Raw genomic sequence first — 19,858 nt, forward strand, 5'->3', positions numbered from 1 at the left:
AGTGAAACATTTGTCCAGCAGAGGGCAGAAACTAGCAGACGGAAAGCCCTAGAACTTTAACGTTTGTTTTGAACTAGAAGCCATTGTCTTCTCCATGTGACCGAAGACGCGGGTGTTATTAGGGTCAGGGATGGAGGGCACAATGTCACGTCTACAGGAAGCTGTGTTAGATTGCCAAACGGGGCGGCGAGGTACCAGCCTTGCTTATAATAATTGAGTTTCAGCAGCAAATCCGCTTCCTTGGGAAAAGGCCAAAGGCTTTTCATAATTGTATTGACAACAAAATGAATATGATAAATGGTGTTCATTCAGTTGAGACAAGATTTATAGTTTTCCTCTGGGCAAGGGATGAAGAGCAAATATTTATAATAATAGTAAAATTTGTTTAAAAGTTGCATTATTTGATAATTCAAAAAGGTTTATTAAAATATTTTGAAATACTTTAAGCAGTTCCAGGTGATAAAGTACAGATTCTTTCCAAAATATTCTAGTAATGTAAAAATGAATAAGTGTATGATTTTTTTAAAAAAAATACAGATATGAAAGTCATTTATTCTCTCTGAAATATTGATCTGTCAGAACCGTCAGTGATGATTCCCACATTATTGCCGGGGAAAGTTTATTTGCCTTTTATTCACATAAATGTGTGTTCTTTAATTTGTTATACAGTCCTTAGCATGCAGAAGAAGGATCCTGTAAGAACACATGTCATCTTAAAGTCAAAATGCATTTTATTTATGGTGGTTATTTGATAAAATGCTATTTTAGTGGTTAGCTATTTAATTCAAAAACATTTCTATAAACACTGACTGCGTTAGCTGCTACATGAACCGCACTGCTCATCACTCCGGCCTTCCCAAACTAAACTGCCTGGGACTACGCGGCAGCCATGCTGACAGATGGTTCCACTGCTGGCAAAGGCAGGAATCACTGGTGTTCTTTTTTGTGCACCTGTTGTGAGAACATAGTGATATAACAAGTAAAATAAAAATCTCACCTTGCAGTGCATGCAGTCACCCATTTAAACTTTTCCTACGTCATACTTTGGCCGAAATAGAATCCAGAAGAAAATTTTTAAACTGAAGGGGTGTGTGTGTGTGTGTGTGTCTGTGTGTGTGTGTGAGAGAGAGAGATAGAGACAGAGACAGACAGAGATACAGAGAGGCATTCTTCCCAGCCACGATCTGATAGTCCAATCTACTGTTTCCTAATGGGCCGTGCATCCGAGTACACAAACGCATCATACAAAGCAAGGCGGGACCGTGAGATGCGACAGATCACAAATGTGGCCATAGGGCAGCCTCAGTTTCAGCCAGATGGGGTCTGGGACAAGTTGCTTCCTGTCTCAGGACCACTGTTTCCTCTTCCCGCAGAAGAGAGCCTCGAACACCTAGCACAGGTGTGGGGGGAGAACTGAGTGAATGGACACCAAGGGCCTCCCTGTGGCTCCGACAGAGTAAATCCTCCACCACATTGATCCGTTCCTTTCCCTGATAGGGAATGAGGCGAAGGAATCCTGTCTGCTTGACAGGACTCTGCTAGGTTTCATAAGGGATCAGTCAAGACCCCCAGGGCTGAAACCCTGCCCCAGCTACGAGGAGTCATTAGGTAACTACAGAAATAGGTTCTAAGAAAGTGTCAGTTTAGCTGGTGGTGGGGAAAGCACCGGAAAGGGGAAGGCATTTCCCTGGGTCCCACCAAATGGGGAGCACTGGGCACTAGAGTCAAAAGCTTTCTGCTGGCCTCAGCTCGGGTGTATCAAGGAGAACAGAGGTATTTTGTTAAGAATGTCACTCATTTAATGGTTGGTGATGGAGGTTATGGCTGGGACTTGGAATATCGGGCTAAAAATAGCACAGGGCAATTGGTACTTTTGACTGTCAGCATTGTATTCCAAGAAAGAAATCACTGGGGGGCTGGAGCAATAGCACAGCGGGTAGGGTGTTTGCCTTGCATGCAGCCGACCCGGGTTCGATCCCCAGCATCCCATAGGGTCCCCTGAGAACCGCCAGGGGTAATTCCTGAGTGCAGAGCCAGGAGTGACCCCTGTGCATTGCCGGGTGTGACCCAAAAAGCAAAAAAATAAAATAGAATAAAGAAATCATCACTGGTATGCCAGACAAACTGAAATAAGGAAGGAAGCAACCTACAAAACATTTAGCAAATTCTTTTTTTGAGTTCTCCGTGCCAGGCAGTGAGAGGGGACGAGAGGCTACCCTCTTGGAGTTTGTAACCTACTGCAGATGACAAGCAGCTGATGAGTGAGTGATGTGCATGCCAGGGGCTGCATGAGCTCAGAAGAGGACGAGGCTGCCAAGAGAAGCGGAAGCCGGGCGAGGTGTTTACAGAGAGAGAGGGCAGTTGGTCGGCAGCAGAGAAGGAACCACTTCCAGCTGACCGTGCCTTCATGAATGAGGGGACAGATGTCTTGCTCGCGCAGAAAGCTTTCAAAATTAGCTCTGACCAGCAAGGTTTCTCTGTCCAGAAACCACATCTCCACAGCCTCATCTGCTCACAACTTCACAGGAACTCTCCCGTTGCCTCCTGAGATGGAGCGGAGCTAGCCCTGCTGTGATACCGCGGAGGGCAAGAACTGTGTTTCCATTCGTTTTTGTTTTCCGGATATTCAGCACTTCGAAAGAACCAGTCGGTACAGGATGAGGGTGTGGATACGGGGGTAGATGGATGGATGGACGGATGTGAGGATGATGGACAGGTAGATGTGTGGACGGATGAAGGGATCCATGGATGGGTGTGAGGATGAATGGACGGGTGCATGGTTCAAGTTACCAACCAAGCTCTGAGCTGGAGAGAGTTCGACGGAGACAGGCAGAGTCCTTGAGCACTGCTGGGAATTAGTCTTTGTTTTGGTTTTTGGTTTTTAAGAAGCAGCAGCAGGGGCTGGAGTGGTAGCACAGCGGGTAGGGCGTTTGCCTTGCATGTGCCCGACCTGGGTTCAATTCCCAGCATCCCATAAGGTCCCCTGAACACCGCCAGGAGTAATTCCCGAGTGCATGAGCCAGGAGTAACCCCTGAGCATCGCCGGGTGTGACCCCCAAAAGCAAAAACAAACAAACAAACAAAAAAGCAGCAAACCCTGTGTTTTCACATTTTCGTGTTTGCTTCTTCCAGTGCAACATATCACTGCGTTTGGTTTTCCGCACACCTGGCAGAGAGCACAGCAATCCGTGCAGACCGAGGAGGGAGACGCGTGTGCCTCTCCTAAGGCCCCGCTGTCTCCCCCGGCCCATATGAGGGTAGTGCTCACAAGGCCCCTGAAAAATTACACTCCGGGAGTGGGCGCTCATTCTCACCCTGTCATCCGCGGGGGCACTCGCGCTCCGCTGCCCTTTTCACCCCCCTGCCTGGCGGACCTCTGCTCTGCTTTCCAACAATCACTCATTTTCTCGGTGGCAGTCACCTCTGTCAGCAGCATATTAGAGGCAGCCCGCTCTCGTTCCACGCAGCCCCGCCGGTCCCCCGGCCCCGGCCCAGACCCAGTGCCGCGTGCACTGAGAAATAGAGGACGCGCCCGGTACCTTGCACAGGCGAGTGTGTGCCGTGTGCCGCTGCCCGTCCTGGGCTCTGAGATGTGTCTTCTCCATGCCTCAATGTGCCTTCCAGATGCTTCTCCGCCCCCCCCCCCCCACTCCCACTCATGGCCAGGTCTGTGCTTGGGAGATCTGGCAGCGTCGTCTCACCTGTGCCCCTCTGGCGCCGCTTCCGAGAGACGGTCCTCAGAGCATGCCCCATCCGCGTTCACTACCCTCACTGCCTGGGACTCCCCCGAAGAAGAAACGCCCTCTTGGCTCTGGATTCCCCCGGCCCTCGCGTGGTAAAGAGCACACACAGGACCGGCCTTCTCGGAAAAGCAACAGAGTTTCTAGCCCATAAAACAAAACTGAGTTGTCGGGCAAGAACCAAAAGTTGGTCGTTGTTTACAGATTCGCTCATTTTTTTTTCTTTTTGGGTCACACCCGGCGATGCACAGGGGTTACTCCTGGCTCTGCACTCAGGAATTACTCCTGGCGGTGCTCAGGGGACAACAGGGGATGCTCGGAATCGAACCAGGGTTGGCCACATGCAAGACAAACGCCCTCCCCGCTGTGCTATCACTCCAGCCCCAAGATTCGCTCACTTTTATCCAGTTGAAACTTCACTCATACGTAGACTCTCGCTTCTTAACTTCCTTTCTCAGCCTTATTTTTCTTGGCAGTGCTTTTCATTTTATGAATTACTGCGGGTGTGTGTGTGTGTGTGTGTGTGTGTGTGTGTGTGTGTGTGTGTGTGTGTGTGTGTGTGTGGTGTGCCGAGAACTGAACTCAGGGCCGTACACATACGCAGGATATACAAGGCATACTCTGCCACATTCCCGGCCCTCTTTGCAGTGTTTTTTTTTTTTTTTTTTTACATCTTGTGTATTTATTTGGTCTGTTTTCTATCTTGTTAGAATATGAATTCCGTGAAGGCGGGAGCTGTTTAATGTTCGGTCCCCTGGTGTCTCCGAAGACTCGGGAACATTAAAGAGAGTTATAGTGTGGGCTGTCAGCAAGTACTTCGGTAGACTGTTTCCCTGACGATAAAGCTTTAAGCGGTAGGTGTCGGGCACGAGGACGGCCGCTTGCACTCCTTGTTAGCTTGTTGCCGTTGAAAGGGCTTCGAGGGCTCGTTGGCGTGGAACGTCAGATGAGTCGCTTCATACGCGGCTACAAAGGGGAACGCACACGTTGGAGGAACCCAGGGGGCAGTTCCAGTCCCGTACGCTTTACGTCATCCTCGAGGTCACAGGTTGCCGATGACCGATACACAGCGGACATCTGCTTTGTAGCGGATCCAGGCACGCGGTGAGTGCCGAGGCCCCGCTCCCAAAAAGCGTGTAATAGAACCGGGGAGATAAAGTGCCGTGATAGCGGAGGGCAGGGACCGCGGCCTGAGCTGTCAGCCACCTCGCCCAGACCCCCAGGCCAGGGTGCGGGTGGGGAGCCACGTGGCGTCGGGGGTGTTTCTGGGAATAAGGGACGTCTGTGGGAACCTCAGGGGCCCCGTGAGGACGCAGGCCACCGCCCTGCTGCCACTGGCCGTCACGGGGAGCAGACCGCCCCCCGGCCACGCTGCTGTGGGAAAGATGCAGGACACAGGTGAAGGCGGGGCTGGTGCTGTTTGTCCAGACAGAGAAGGGGTCGCCTGGAGATGGGCGTGGAGTGGACAGACACGTGTGAGCGGGCACCAGGAGCCGGGGGAGAAGCAGGGAGACACGAGGGGTGGGGGCCAGGCCAAGGGCGGAGCACGAGCACTGAGGCAGCGTCACTTCTCAAGGGGGCCCGGATGCCTCACTCACCCGAGAGCAGGGAGGGCCACTGGGGTCTGTCCCCTGCACCACACACACACACACACACACACACACACACACACACCCGAGAGCAGGGAGGGCCACTGGGGTCTGTCCCCTACACCACACACACATACACACACACACACCCGAGAGCAGGGAGGGCCACTGGGGTCTGTCCCCTGCACCACACACACACACACACACACACACACATATACCCGAGAGCAGGGAGGGCCACTGGGGTCTGTCCCCCATACAACACCACACACACACACACACACACACACACACACACACACACACCGAACTGTGGGTGCCCGGGGAAGCATGGGGAGAGCGCGCAGTCCGGGATGAAGGTGACAGGGCGGCCACTCTGTGTCTGCGGCTGGGACCTCTGTTCCCTCCACACCCCTGTGCCCGCACACTGAGGAGGGGGCCGAACAAGGGGCCCCTGACGGCTCAGAGCGCACTCCGCACTAGGGACATGTTCTTCCTGGGGGAACATGGAACTGGACTCTGAGCAAGTCTGATCTGGAGTCACCCAAAGCCGCCCAGAGCCTTCCACCAAACTACACCGCCCCCCCCCAGCCCCGTGGCTCCCTTAGAGGCCAAGTCTTCAACAGGGAGAAGGAGAGGAGAACGACAGTGATTTCTAACCCGGGAGGTGAATACGTGGGTTCATTGTCCACTGTCTCCTCGGCCTTTAGGACTTCATCAGTGACCCTGTGGGGGGGGCGAGGGAGGCCCCTCCCTCCTGGCTTTCCTCGGCCATCCTGGCCCCCAGTTGCATGCGGGCGCTGAGGATGCGGAGCCGGGGGGTGACCCCCTGGTGGTGCTCCGGGGCCAGCGGTTCCCCTGCGGTACAGTGATGCCCAAGAAACCCGGCACAGCAGTCCGCATGTGTTCTTAGCCTCGCTGGGGAAACCGATTCCCCGTCTGCGGTATTAACCGTCGCTCCTGGGGAGGGGCGTGTTGCTCACCTGGCACTTTGCGGGGTGTGTGCCAGGAGTGAAACACCACTATTCGAGTGACGGGCCACAGATGGGGCCGAGTGTGTGCAGCCCCACGGAGCTCAGCCGTGCGGGGGATGGGCGTCTCCAGAGGGCCCCCGTGTGCAGCGCGCACAGTGGCAAGCTGCTTCCTTCCTTCCTCTCTGGCCGGGGTGCCTGGCGCCCAGGAATGTCGCTGAGTTCTTTAACACACTTCACCAAAGGTACCCGGTGTACCTCCCGCTCCTTCACAGGGCCGTCGGGCGCTGGTGCCGAGAGCCAGCGTGTACCACGCCCATCCTAAAGCTCATGGCTGAGATGCTGCAGAACAGGTGAGTGGGGTGGCCGGGAGGGGGCTGCGGGGGGGCCCCCCCGGGCTGCCTGTCCTGTGGCCAGGGCCTCTCCTGCACCACCTGAGTCTAGTCCCGGCTTAGCGGCAGGGCAGAAGGGAGCCTTGGTGGAGGGGGGTGGGGACGGGGAGGAGTAGAGAGCGACACTTAGGTGCCTGCCAGGAACTGTGGGAGATCAGAGCCACGTTACTCAGAATATTTAGAGACACAAAATGGAGGAAGGGCCGCTGCCTTAACCCTTTCACTACCTCACTGCCATGCTGCAGAGGAGGCTGAGGCCCGGCAGAAGTTTAGAGGTTTCTGAATTGAGCCGCTTTATTTGTTTCTCCGACAAGAAAATGAATTCCCAGAGCGGCTCACGGACGCACAGTCTATCTCAGGAGCCCTGGGGGACCACTCCGGCTTCTAAGCCATCCTTCCTGCTCCGTGCCAAGAGATTCGTATGCCTCTATCTATGCCCCTCCGGTTTCCATCTAAACAGCCACTACAAACGCTGTGCTCTAGAAATTGCTCGGTTGACCTTATGATTTGCCGAGACTAGCAGATTCAAGAAACTCAGCATGTAATTTCAAACACAAACACAAACCAAAGTCGTCGCTCAAAGCGCAAAACTGCAGTCAGCTAATTGGCCTTGCCACTTTAAAACATGTCACCGTGAGTATGGCTTCGCACCAAATTACCTGTCACCGAGCCATCCTGTTTCACGGGTCTCTGGGAAAGCGTGTGTGCACGCGCGGCAGACCCAGGCAGGGAAGGAGCAGGCACCGCAGCTCCCGGGCGAGCTCTGGGCTGAGTCTCACCGTGGTCACTTAGAAAGGCTCGAGCAAGAGGTGGGAAATGACCTGGCAAGCGAGCGGATGTGAGTATTACTCTTCTAGAAGGCTGTTAGGTTTGCTTTGGCTTTTTCCTTAAATGTTCTCGTAGACACCTTAAATATGAAAGGGTGGCTGTGTGTGTGTTATATTAGAAACTAATTTATTAAATTATGCGGGTTTTTTTCATCCAGATAACTCATTTCTGATACAACCTTTAGTACGAAGGGGGAAAAAAAATTGTTATCTATTGTAAAGTGTTTTTTTATCTGCCGCTCGGCAGACAAATGCCTGTCTAGCCCGGGAGAAGGATATCTTGCTCCTACTGCTCTAGAATCTACTGTGAGTTTTTGAATAGACATTTCCTTAATCGGGAATTGTGTGCCAGCAATCAAATGTTCACAATAGCAATCATTAATTAGAAACCATCATTTCTAATTAGTTGTAATTGCCCTGAATTCTAAGCATTTGCTCAAGCATGGTGGAGCAATGATTCATTCCTGGAAAACAAGGCTGTAGCACTGCCTTTGTTTTGGGGTAATTCTTGGGGGGTGACCTGCCTGCTTCTTTTTTTTTTTTTTTTTTGGCTAATCCTTTGAAAAACGTACCAGTATTTCTTGAGTGCACATCACTAACGCCGGGAGGAAGGCGGCTGTGTGTCAGGGCGGGATGTTGGACTCCCACCTTGGCTCAGACAGGCCCCTCTGGTCCGAACCAGGGAGGCGCATTGTTCTCATCCAGAACCTGTGAGGTTGGTTTCTCTTGCCCTGTGCCGGGTACGTGCCGGCTGCGGCCTGCATGGGACTCCGTGCGTCTGAAATACGTCCAAAGACCCCGTTCCCTCTCTGTCCCTCTAGAATTTGCTTCCCAAAACTGAGCTCTGATACGTATGTGTCTATTTCTCTCACCTGTAAACTTAGACACACCTGAGTTGTTTAGGTGTTTTTTTCTTCTTCTTTTTTAATCTACCAACCACTTTGCATGAAAGGAGAAACAGGTAAGAAGTCTGTGATATAAGACATCAGGGTATTGTTTTGACAACAAGCAAATTCCTTGAACCAGTAAATAAATGAAGATAGCTCTTCCCAATGTCCTGGTATCTTTATAGTTAGAGAAGATTAGCATACATATTTTATAAACACTTGTTGAATGGAATGGCACTTTTTTGAAAAAGGTATAATTGTACTGCTTCTATTTCTAATACATGAAAAAATTCGAGGCATTTTAAAACCTACATCTGGGTTCTTTATCAGCACACATAGTCTAATTTTTTGCCATATTTCTTAGGTCCCAGCGTTTGAGTTTTGATGTATCATCTCCTAATGGAATTCTTCTCTTCAGAGAAGCGAGTAAAATGATTTGCACTTATGGTGAGTATCTTTTTCCATATTTGTCTCTGCAATATAACTTTATCTCTTTGGAGGAAAGAAAGATGTTTGTTATTTTGTTCTTTTGAACCTTCATATCTGTATGAATTTGTGGACTGGGTAATAGGAGTGTAGAAAGCCAGGTAGCGATCAGATTGCATCAGCAGGAGTCAGCAGCGTGCCTTTGCCACAAATCATGCCTGGCCACCTTGATGAATCTCTTCATGATGAAGCTACAGTGTCAGGAGGCAAAGGAAACGCACTCGGCCAAAGACTGAAAAGTTCACACCTGTTCAAAACTGCTTAAACCTACACCGGGGGGTTGTGGTGTGTGGGCTCAGGAGAGCCGAAAGCAGCCTGTCCCTGACTCTTGGGGAAATGACCTGGTCAAGGGCAGTAAATACTTCATGTGGGGAGTAGGGGCCACTGTATCCCTAGAATCTGAACCTAGACTTAAGACGGGCCGCTTTAGTTTGAGTCTAAAAGTTTGGTTACAGGTTAGAACTGGGCCTTAAAAGTACCATTATAAGGTGAAGTGATAGCGCAGCGGGGAGGGCGTTTGCCTTGCACACGGCCAACCCGAGTTCAGTTCCCAGCATCCCATAGGATCCCCTGAGCACCGCCAGGAGTGACTCCTGAGTGCAGAGCCCGGAGTGATACCTGTGCATCGCCGGGTGTGACCAAAAAGCAAAAAAAAAAAAAAAAAGAAAAGAAAAAAATTACCATAAACCCTAAACTTTGCCAGTTCTTCCAGCTCCATCAATGAAATTCTCAACTCTTTGAGATCTTTAAGCACCAAGGAATGGGGACCAGAGGAACAAAACCCCTCTGCGATTTGTGTCACCGTGCACGGCCGAGTCCGGACTGCCAGCTGGGCTCTATGTCATACCAGGCTGCCGGAAGCTGCTGCCGGCTTCCCTTCTACTTCTCTTCTCCCTTTTCGTGTCTCTGTTTTCACTTTCCCAGTCATTAGTCAGCTCTAAGTTCCTTTGGCCTTAAAAATAGCCTCTGTGGGCCAGAGAGAGCCCAGCAGGTAGGGCGCTTGCCTTGCACACAGCAGATGCCCGCCCGATTCCCGGCTCCCCAGATGACCCCCTGAGCCCCGCCAGGAGTGAGTCCTGAGCACTGGGTGTGGCCCAACTGCAACCCCCCCATCCAAAAATAAATTTTTTTTTCTCCTATGATCCTCATTTCTTTTTGAGTAACTAAAAATGGTTCACCAAGTGTATGTATGATGACGACTCTTCTGAAAGCACCGACTGTGCTGGGTATCTGTATCTTTCTCTGTCCTTCGTCAGGATCCAGTTCCTTTCTCTGTGTTGTTCTTCCTTTGGGCTGTAGTCACTGTCACGGGGTGCCAGTGAGGGTCGGGACCCCGCCTCCCCCCAGCATGGCCAGATGTTTAGGACAAAAGAGTGTGGCCAGCAGTTAGCCCCGAAGGGATCCCAGGAAGAACCGTCCGATCAGTGTCACGTCAGTGCCAGGTCATGGGCCCTCGGGACGCCTCTGTCCCCATCACGGCAAATGGCTGCACAACAACAGTTGAGAAAGACACCAGGTGAGGATTAGAGCAGGGGAGAGGGGGAGAGACGGGGGGAGGGGAGAGAAAGGACATGCCATGAAAAGAGAAAGAACCGTCAACACTTTTTATTTTTCTTTTCGGGTCACACCCAGCGATGCGCAGGGGTTACTCCTGGCTCTGCACTCAGGAATTACTCCTGGCGGTGCTTGGGGGATCCTATGGGATGCTGGGAATCAAACCCGGGTTGGCCGTGTGCAAGGCAAACGCCCTCCCCGCTGTGCTATCGCTCCAGCCCCATCATCACTCTCTTAAGAAGGAAGATGCAGGAGCCGCCTTCCCAGCCAGGCGAGGAGACTGTGCCTTAGTGTCTAAACCCCTCCTCAGCTCCCTCCCACCCCAGCTCTCGCTGCCGAGATAGACTTATTATCAGCCACTCGTACCTGGGCCTCACAGCTGGCTGCCGAGTCTCTCCTGCTCTGTCTCCTGTGGGACAGAGGAGATGACCCCAGCGGTGGTTGTGAAGCCACAATTCAGGGCTACCCTACCCTGAGGGCTCGGGCCCCTGCCCTGAGGAGACCCCTGCTCCTCCTCGGGGTGGGGGGGTGCGGTGAGATTGGCTAGGTACTGCGTCACGAGCCAGTCACTGAGCTGGCACTGGTCTTCAAAGCCTGTGGGTCTTTGCTCCTTCCTTTTTTTATTTTTATTGAGTCACCATGAGAAATGTTACAAAGCTTTCAGGCTTAAGTCTCCGTCATACGATGATCAAACACCCATCCCTTCCCCAGTGCACATGTTCCACCACCAAGAACCCCAGTATACCCCCGCACCCTGCCTGTGTAGCTGATGATTTTCACTTTAATCTCTCTCTACTTTGATTACATTCAATATTTCAACAGAAAACTCGCTATTAATATTTGGATTTTTCCCCCCAGCGATCAGACCTGCTGAAAAGGCATCATTTGATAATATGTTTTCCATGGCTGAGAAGGAAGAGCATATGAGGCCGCGCGGTTTTGGATTTCTGGTATTTTAGTAATTAAGTTTAGAGAAATTTCTGCCAGGAGTCGCGTCACTGCAAGCTCGTACCTCTGTTTAGTGGGTTCTGCAAGATGGTGGTCGCCAGGCCGCTGGGGAAAGGAAAGGCCGAGAGAGAAAAACCTTTCCCCTCCCGGGGCAGCATGGGGCTGTAGCTTAGTTCACAGTCTAGAGGCATCTCTGCAAGAAGCCGCTGGGCGCCGAGAGTAGTTTCCGTCTTGAAATCGGGCGTTGGCCCGGCCTCGTGGCCGTCGACGCTCGGGACAAGGCACTGCCTGTCAGAGCAGGGTGACCTGCATCCACCCGAACGCAAAGACTCGGTGGGAAAATTGCCTTCCACCTTGTCAGCAGGACGTGTGTTATGGGCGGGGGGTGGGGAGAAAACGCCGCCCCCTTCTCTGGGCCCATGCTGGGCCCCGCCAGCCACACTGCGCCACGGGGTGACGTGCTGTAATCTCCCACGACGCCTGCTCCTCGCTCTGCAGTCTCTGGTGCTCAGTGGCGGGATGGAGAGAGAGCGAGGGGACACTGGCCGTCCGTGGGCCCAGGGACGAGGCGGAACAGAGTGCCCAGTAGGGCCCTCCGGCGGCAGCAGTATTTATTTCCGTGGTAAGCCAGAGCAAAGAAAAGGGGAGGCCCAGGGAGAAAAGAGTCCAGAACATTCCGTGACCCCAGCGGTCACCCCGACTCACGGGGCCTCCAGGCTGCTCACCTCTCTCGGGCACGGGCGGGCCTGGTTTGCCAGCGTTGGGGCCACACAGAGGGGTCGGGCTCCCGTCCAGAAGCCCCCCATCTGGCCCATCTTCGGTGGTCTGCCTTCCCGCTCCCTGATCAGCGAGACTGGCAGGAAAATAATACTTCCGATATGCTGTTTTATTTATCTACATTCTGTCATGATATACTTTGATGTAAGTTTTTAATTTTGCTTCAGCTCTCAGCTGCTCTCGCAGTTACAGCTCAGGGTCAGCGACGGGGCCAGCCACAGTAGCACAAAACAATTTCCTGTTTGTACAGCCCAGGTAGCATTTGGATGCGGATTAAATTTTACCACATTTTCTACTAGCCCAAGCCCATTATTTCTAATGAGTTTTAAATTGCTTCAAGAACATGTATTTCAAAACTTCGTGCTAGGATCCATTCAGCCTGAGCAACTTAATAAAAGAAATTTCCTTCTTAAATTTTTTGGTTAAAATGTTGTATGCAGTGTAATAAATGTTATTACTTTGGAAACCTACTTCTCAGTTTTAAGAACTGCATGTTTTTTTATGCTCAATTTCCATTTGTCTAATCTTCTCTTCCCCTTGCCTCTGGGTACCGGTATCTTTAGTGACATCTGTTGGCTGAAGGAGAGCACGATGGGAGGGAAATAGCGGCCACAATGGAACTGCTTCTCCTGCGTTGTAGGCAAGCTTGGTGTTGGGAAAGAGGAACCTTACGATTGAATAGGACAAGCTCTGATTGTGCACTGCATGTTAAAAAATTGTGTCGGGATTCCGGCGTCAATCTGTATCTGGGTTCTGGAGTTCTGTCATTTTGTCTGAGGGGTGTGTGTGTGTGTGTGTGTGTGTGTGTGCATGTGTGTGTGTGTGTGTGTGTGTGCGCTCGAGCGTGCGCGCTGCTCCCAGCTCAGGGCTCCTGGGGGTCACTCCCAGTGGTGCTCCGGATGGGGCCTCCCCCCCCGAGCTCCCCCTCTGGTGCTCTCCTGCTCTCCGTCAGCATTCTCTGAGGCGGCGTGTGCATGGTGCATGCAGGCCCTCCCTCGATGGTGCACTTGCGCTGAGCCTGGGAAGCGAAAGTCCTGTCTGTAGGCCGCGGCCGTTCGTCCATGTTGACACGCATGCATCTACCGTGATCCTTTCTCTCCTCGGGGCAGCCGGAGCTCCCCCGCCTCTGCTGTGTCTTCCTGCGGGCGCTCAGCCCCCGTGCCTTTGGGGACAGCTGCAGAGCGTCCCGCTCCCTGGCCGTAAGGATAATGCTCTCCATCCTGTCCCTCCCTGGGATAAATGGCATTTCCAGAAGCATGTGATCTCCATAGCCACACAGTTCCGGAAAGCCACTCAGCCGGTGTCCACTCGGAGCAGCGTGAGCTGCCCAGACTCTTGGGGGGCCTTTAAGTGAGCACTGTGAGAAATGAAGGGGGCGTGCCATGAGCAGTTCCCAGAGAACCCGGCGCGGGACCCAGTGAGGCCACGGAGTCGCGGCTCATTAAGAAGGCAGCGTTGGAGCCCAGACTGTCTGGGGGTGGGGGGGCGGCGGAGGGACCCACAAATATCTAGGGAGGGGGATGGCCCAGACGGAGCTGGAGGGTCCCAAGGCAGGTCTGCAGAGCAGCCAGCAGCCCACCCAGGCCCTGGTGCCGAGGCAGCGACAAGGATGGGCCCCAAGGCCAGAACAGGCCGACGGGAGCGCAGGGTGATTCAGAGACCTGGGGCTGCAGCAAGCGGGGGCGGCCTGGCGTGGGACTGGCCTGGGCTCCGAGAGGGCAGTGGGTGTGCTGAGTGGCCGGGACCCCGGTGGGGTCGGGCACGTGCTCACGGCCTCCACGGGCCAGGCAGCTAGGAGGGGCTCGAGCGTGGAACTGCATCCCCAAGCCGACATACGTGGAAAGGAGAGGAAGATAAGCCTCTCGGCGGACTGGCTGCCTGGCACGGGGAACGGAGCCATCGAGGGAGCGAGGAGGCCCCTCGGGAAGGGCGCAGGTCAGCCGCCAGGGAAGGCCGTGAGGGGAGCCGCAGTTCCGTCCGGGTCATGTGCGTTCTGGGCGGTAGACGGACATCCACGAGGAGACGGGCACGGCCTCCTGCACCTGTCCCCAGTGCCCGTCCACAGGCCAGGTTAGAACCCGTGCTCTTAACCTCTCTCACCCGTGGGCCAGCAACACGTTACGGGCCGGTGGCTGGAGGGCAGACTCCTAGAGGGACAGCGGCGGGACCCTCTGACTCCCGTAGACGGTATTGGAAGCTCAGAGCCTCGAGGCAGATCACCGTGGCACGGTAAACACCGCACACTCCCTCCTCCAGGAGAATGGAAGGGCGGGCGCTTGTCTGGGAGCCCTGTGGTGCTCTGGGGCAGGAGCCAGCCCCGAGGGGAAGCCTGAAGCGCGAGCATCAGGAGAGGCTGGGAAGAAGAGGCCCAGGACGGTGCAGGCTGGACGCCAGCCATCGCGTCCAGTGAACAAGGAGGTTACTGGTGAGCTTGGACAGAGCATCTTCAGAGAAGTGGCATGGAAGAGGGTCGGAAGTAGTGGGGAGACAGTGAGGGCAGTCCGTGCCCGGGAGTGTGGGAATGAGAGAGACAGCTCGGAGGCAAGCAGGGCCCAGGGAGGGAAGGGAGAAAGAAGAGAGCCGGACTTACGTTTCAGTAGATGATGCAGTGGCCTGAAAGGCAAAAGACTGCAGAGGAGACAAGGGGGGGAATTGTTGTGCTTTATCCTTAATGATGGGGGGGGGGGGGATTTCAGCTGACTGTCCTGAGGTGCTGGCTTTCTCGGGAGGAAGTCTGTGTGAGTTCCGGGCTAGGGAGAGACGCGGGAGTGAGCACTGGGAAACAATGTATCGCTCCAACTGCAGAGATACTTTGGTGGTGCCGGGGAAATAGGACGGTGGGTAGGGAGCTGTGTCACACACAGCCGACCGGGTAGTGATCCCCGTCCCCGACACCCCATACGGCCCCCCAGAGCCGACCAGCAGTGACCTCCGGGCACAGAGCCAGGAGTCAGCCCTGGGAACTACTGGGTGCCCCATTCTCATCAACGCCGTGCTCGCACCGGCTCCTGAAAGGACACGCCACACTCCCTTCCCGTCCTTGCCTCTTGACTCCGTCCCTGACCCCCCGTGCCCCGAGAGACTGGCTGGGGTGGGTGCCCGGAGTCGGCGGCCAGTCCCTGAGCCTGCGGTTCTCCTGCGACCATTGTGATGATGAATGGAGACGCCCGGCTGCAGAGCTGTCAGCGAAATATCAAATTCACTTTCAATTTTTAGAGATTAAAAGGGGAAAAGAAAAGGGAAATCAATGTAATGGATTGCTCTCTCGGCCAGGAAATGGCATTGTTCATTGTGCCGTTTCTTCCGCCATGGCTCTGTCTTAGCCCTGGCACCGCTGTTTCCCATTAATTTAAATAGTCTTTCTGCGGGAACAAAGAGCTGGTAGAGTGGGGGGCACAGAGCCACTGTGGACCCGCCACACACTCACACTCACATACACACACACACACAAGCACACACACTCACAAACACATACATACACACACACTCACACACAAACAGTGGGTTCCATCCCCAGGATTAAGTCCGAGCTCCACCGGATGTGGTGCAGTAATAAACTGTATCACTCTATCACTGTCATCCCGTTTTTCATCGATTTTCTCAAGCGGGCGCCAGTAACGTCTCCATTCATCCCTGTCAGTGCTACTGTAGCCCGATGGTGTACTGGGGGCTCTTTCAGGATCAGGGGAATGAGGACCGTCATTGCTACTGGTTTTGGCATATGGAGTACGCCACGGGTTGCTTGCCAGGCTCTAATACGGAAAACACAGCCTGCCCAGGAAGGACAGAAAGCAGAAGTTAAGGAAAAAGGAACCCAAGCGGTTAAAATCCACTAGCACTGAGGAAGCTGCTTATAGTAAACCAGGATTCCTGTCAGGATCTCTCTGCTCATTGCCCCCCTGCTGTTGTGGGAGGGCGACAGCTCACCGGTACGGCAGGTACCGGAGTGCAAACATGATCCCAGACGTCGCATCTGGCCCATTCCTGCCTTTGGCCACGCCAGCCGCACCCCGCTCGCAGCCGCCTTCCCCGGGCCCCGCAGTGGCCTCCACATCCATGTAGCCCAGCCCGGAAGGCTCAGGACACGGGTTTGCCGGCCTCAGCACGGCGGGGTCCTGAGAAGGCCTCCCCTTTCACGGACGGTATCCGTGTCCCTGACCCCGAGAAACGCAGGTGCTGGAGGAGGTGGGCCTGTGGTGCGGCGGGAATCGAGGCAGGTGCTAGGACCATGCAGGTGCGTGTGCAGACACGGGTGGAGAGTGGGAGGGCGGGCACGTCACCCGTCAGCCCTTCCGCATCAGTGGCACAAATGCGCACTTTGGAACCTTGGAGAGAGAAATATCTGGCTGCGAGGTCGGCAGGACAAGAGTCTGGGTGGTCGCCATGGAGTCAGTGGGGGGCTCCGCAGAGCTGCCATGCACTTAGGGTGGTCGGTCAGCATGGCTGGGAGCTCTGGACACAGGACAGGGAAGGGACCAGTGGGAGCAGAGCCTCTCGCTCGCTCTTGCTCTCTCTCTCTCTCTCTCTCTCTCTCTCTCTCTCGCTCTCTCGCTCTCTCTCTCTCTGATCACAGCCACCTCAAAGGGCTGGTGCTGTCTCACTCCCGCCCCCCCCCAGCGCGGACAGGTCTCTGCCCGATGCCAACCCGATGCCAAGCAGAGAGGCAGAGACCCCAGTGGGTGCTGGGAACGTGAGTCTTGTCTCTCCCGGTCACTGCAACACAAAGCCGCCGCCACACACTCCGAATCTTGTGAACCGAGCGAGACTTCAGCTCCCCTCGAGCCTGAGAAGGGCCTCTCCTGAACTGGAAGACGCCACGCTAAGAACCTGTGTGGCCCCGGGGCCCGAGCAGTCGTACAGCCAGGAGGGCATTGGCCTTACACACAGCTGACCCAGTTCCCGTCCTGGCATTCCACGTGGTCCCCTGAGCACCACCAGGAGTAACCCTGGAGCATCACCAGGTGTGACCCCAAAAAGAAAGAAAAAGAACCTCTATATAGTCTCATTTTTTTTAAGTAGTCTTGGGTATGACCTAGTTACAGGCCTTACTAAACACGCATTTCAGAAACAAATTGATTATAAATGCTGGCGAGGGGGGGGGCTGGAGAGATAGCACAGCGGGTAGGGTGTTTGCCTTGCCCGAGGCCGACCCGGGTTCAAATCCCAGCATCCCATATGGTCCCCTGAGCATGGCCAGGGGTAATTCCTGAGCGCAAAGCCAGGAGTAACCCCTGTACATCGCCAGGTGTGACCCAAAAAGCAAAAAAAATAAATGCTGGCAAGGACCCCGAAATCTAAGGTGATTTAGAAACCATTTTGGGTTTTTTTTGTCTTTTTGATGACAGACTTTCAAGTTTTTAAACAGTCGTCTCTTGAGAGCTAGGGAGACAAAGAATACTGATGCATTCCTAATTTTATTTTATTCATTTGCCAAGCGTATGAGACTTCTGAAAAATGAAAGGTAACTCAAAAATCAAAGTTTATGTAAAGGGGCTAAGGGTCCATCCCTGGGTTCAGAACAATTCACCTCTGAGAAGAGGCCGTTTCTCTGACTTGGCCGTTCACCATTCACTTCTGCCTTGAGTTTGGGCCACACCCAGTGATGCTCAGGGTAGACATCACGGCTCTGTGCCGGGGGCCTCTGGGCAGTGCCCAGGTGCCGGGGACCAGGCCTCCTGCGTGCGCAGCCTCCTCCTCTGTCTGGCTCTGTGTGTACCCTACTCTTTGAAAAACTCTTTCTTTCTTTCTTTCTTCCTTTCTTTCTTCCTTTCTTTCTTTCTTTCCTTCTTTCTTTCCTTCTTTCTTTCTTTCTTTTTTTTTTGCTTTATGGGTTACACCTGGCAATGCACAGGGGCTCCTCCTAGCTCTGCACTCAGGAATCACCCCTGGTGGTGCTCAGAGGACCATATGGGATGCTGGGACTCGAACCCGGGTCAGCCACGTGCAAGGCAAATGCCCTCCCCGCTGTACTATTGCTCCAGCCCCTGAAAAACTTTTTATCAGAGAAGGATAACACACACATCAACACTAAGTAAGCTCGTCTAAGTGATGTGCCAGTGGGTTTATTTTTGTATGTATTTCACGTGCACCTTTGTATGATCACCCTCCAGATAAAAGCAGATTCTCGCGGTGCCCTTGACTGGTGCTCCTCTGGCCGTACATTCTTCCCAGCTAAGCCCCCTGCCCATTTGTGTGTTTCCTTCTGTGTCCAGCGAGCCTTGTTGGGCCCCCGCAGGGGGAGCGGTGGCAGTCAGCTCCAGCTGTGTGTCCCGCCGCCGCGACCCGCTGCGTTCACTCACGCTCCCTTTCTCTTTCCTTTTTTGGCTCTTCCCCTGAAACAGGTAATCAGATCCCGTCCCTGGGGACGCTCTCGCAAGATCAGATGTACCCGATGAAACTCAAGGGCATCTCCATCTGCTGCGCGGCTCTCGAGTCGGCCCTGTGCGGGAATTATGTCAGCTTCGGCGTCTTCCAGCTGTACGGGGACGACCACTTTGACAACGTCCTTCAGGCCTTTGTCAAAATGCTGCTGACGGTGTCCCACGGCGACCTGCTGGTAAGCGGCCCGGCGCGGCGCGGGAGTGCTTGTGTGCGACGTGGAGTGACACGGCCTTCCCAGGGCCCCGAGTGTCGCGGCAGAGCGCGGGGGAGTTGGCGCTGCCGCGCCGGTGGCTGGCGGCTTGGATGTCACGTGCCACCGCGGCGGCTGCGTTTCTCGTGTTCCCTGTGGCAGCTCTGGAAACAGCAGCTGCCACCTGCCGACACGTGGGTCGCGCGCCTTGAGAAACCGCGGTGCCTGGTTCACCGCCGCTGACTGCTTCCGGGTACACGCTACAAGTCGGAGCGGGGCTGCGTGTCCACGGGCTCAGGAGAGGCGGCCCGGAGCCCGGCTTCCTTCCGCAGCAAGGGCCGAGATGGACCAAGTGTGGAGCGAGTGGCCTGCAGCGCCCTGCACATAAGTCAGCACCTCTGTTTCTCCAGGCTTCAACGGCCTCACCTTTTCAGACGAATAAATTAAGCCAAGTGATCTCCAGGCCCCATCCCTCCTCTGCCACCTCGTTTCCCTGATTGATGTCAGCAGTTTTCCAACGCGGAAGCCCAGCAGAAGCGCCCGGAGGTGTTTGGCAGGATGTTCCTGTCCCCAAACTGCTCCGCAGGGCCAGGTCACAGCCGGACGTCCTCAGACGCCCCTGCCGGGTCACAGAGAGCCCCCCTCTGATGCCTGCCTTGGCTGCGGCCGCTGCCTCGGTAACGCCGCCCAGTTCATGGCGAGGCTTAGCAAGGATGTCCCTCCTGCCCCCGACCCTTGGTTACTAGCAAGATCCGGGGCCCCGTGCGTGAGTCGGTTTTGTGCAGGACGTGCTCCTCGGTGGGCTGATGGACTCGTGGCGCCTGGTCGGCCCCTCCAAGCCCACCTACGTCCAGCATCTCATGTCCAGGGCAGTAGCAGGGGAACCTACCGGCGACCCTCGGGACAGACGAGGCACAGGAGAGAGCCCGGACACTGGGGCTCCCTTGTGCCCCCAGCAACCCCTCTCGTCTTACTGTCCTAACAAGTAAACTTCTAATTCAGTCATTGACTCAGTCGAGACTAGGATGGCCTTTGTGTCTGCATTTTAAAACAAAAAACAAAAACAGAACCGCATTTCGGAGCTGGAGAGCTTTCCGTTCGGTCAGTGTGGAGCGG

The 19,858-nt window shown here is 54.3% G+C and overlaps 1 protein-coding gene across 1 annotated transcript in view; it reads left to right on the top strand.

The window, feature by feature from the left end:
• The window catches only part of RANBP17 (RAN binding protein 17), a 233,952-nt gene that overhangs the window by 178,130 nt on the left and 35,964 nt on the right, over positions 1-19,858 (top strand). Inside the window, exons 22-24 of the mRNA XM_055124757.1 lie at positions 6,546-6,653; positions 8,771-8,853; positions 18,513-18,727. Coding sequence (XP_054980732.1) covers positions 6,546-6,653; positions 8,771-8,853; positions 18,513-18,727 — 406 coding nt within the window. The remainder of the gene's footprint in view (positions 1-6,545; positions 6,654-8,770; positions 8,854-18,512; positions 18,728-19,858) is intronic.

This window comes from Sorex araneus, chromosome 2 (genome assembly GCF_027595985.1).
Source record: "Sorex araneus isolate mSorAra2 chromosome 2, mSorAra2.pri, whole genome shotgun sequence".
Classification (NCBI taxonomy): domain Eukaryota; kingdom Metazoa; phylum Chordata; class Mammalia; order Eulipotyphla; family Soricidae; genus Sorex; species Sorex araneus.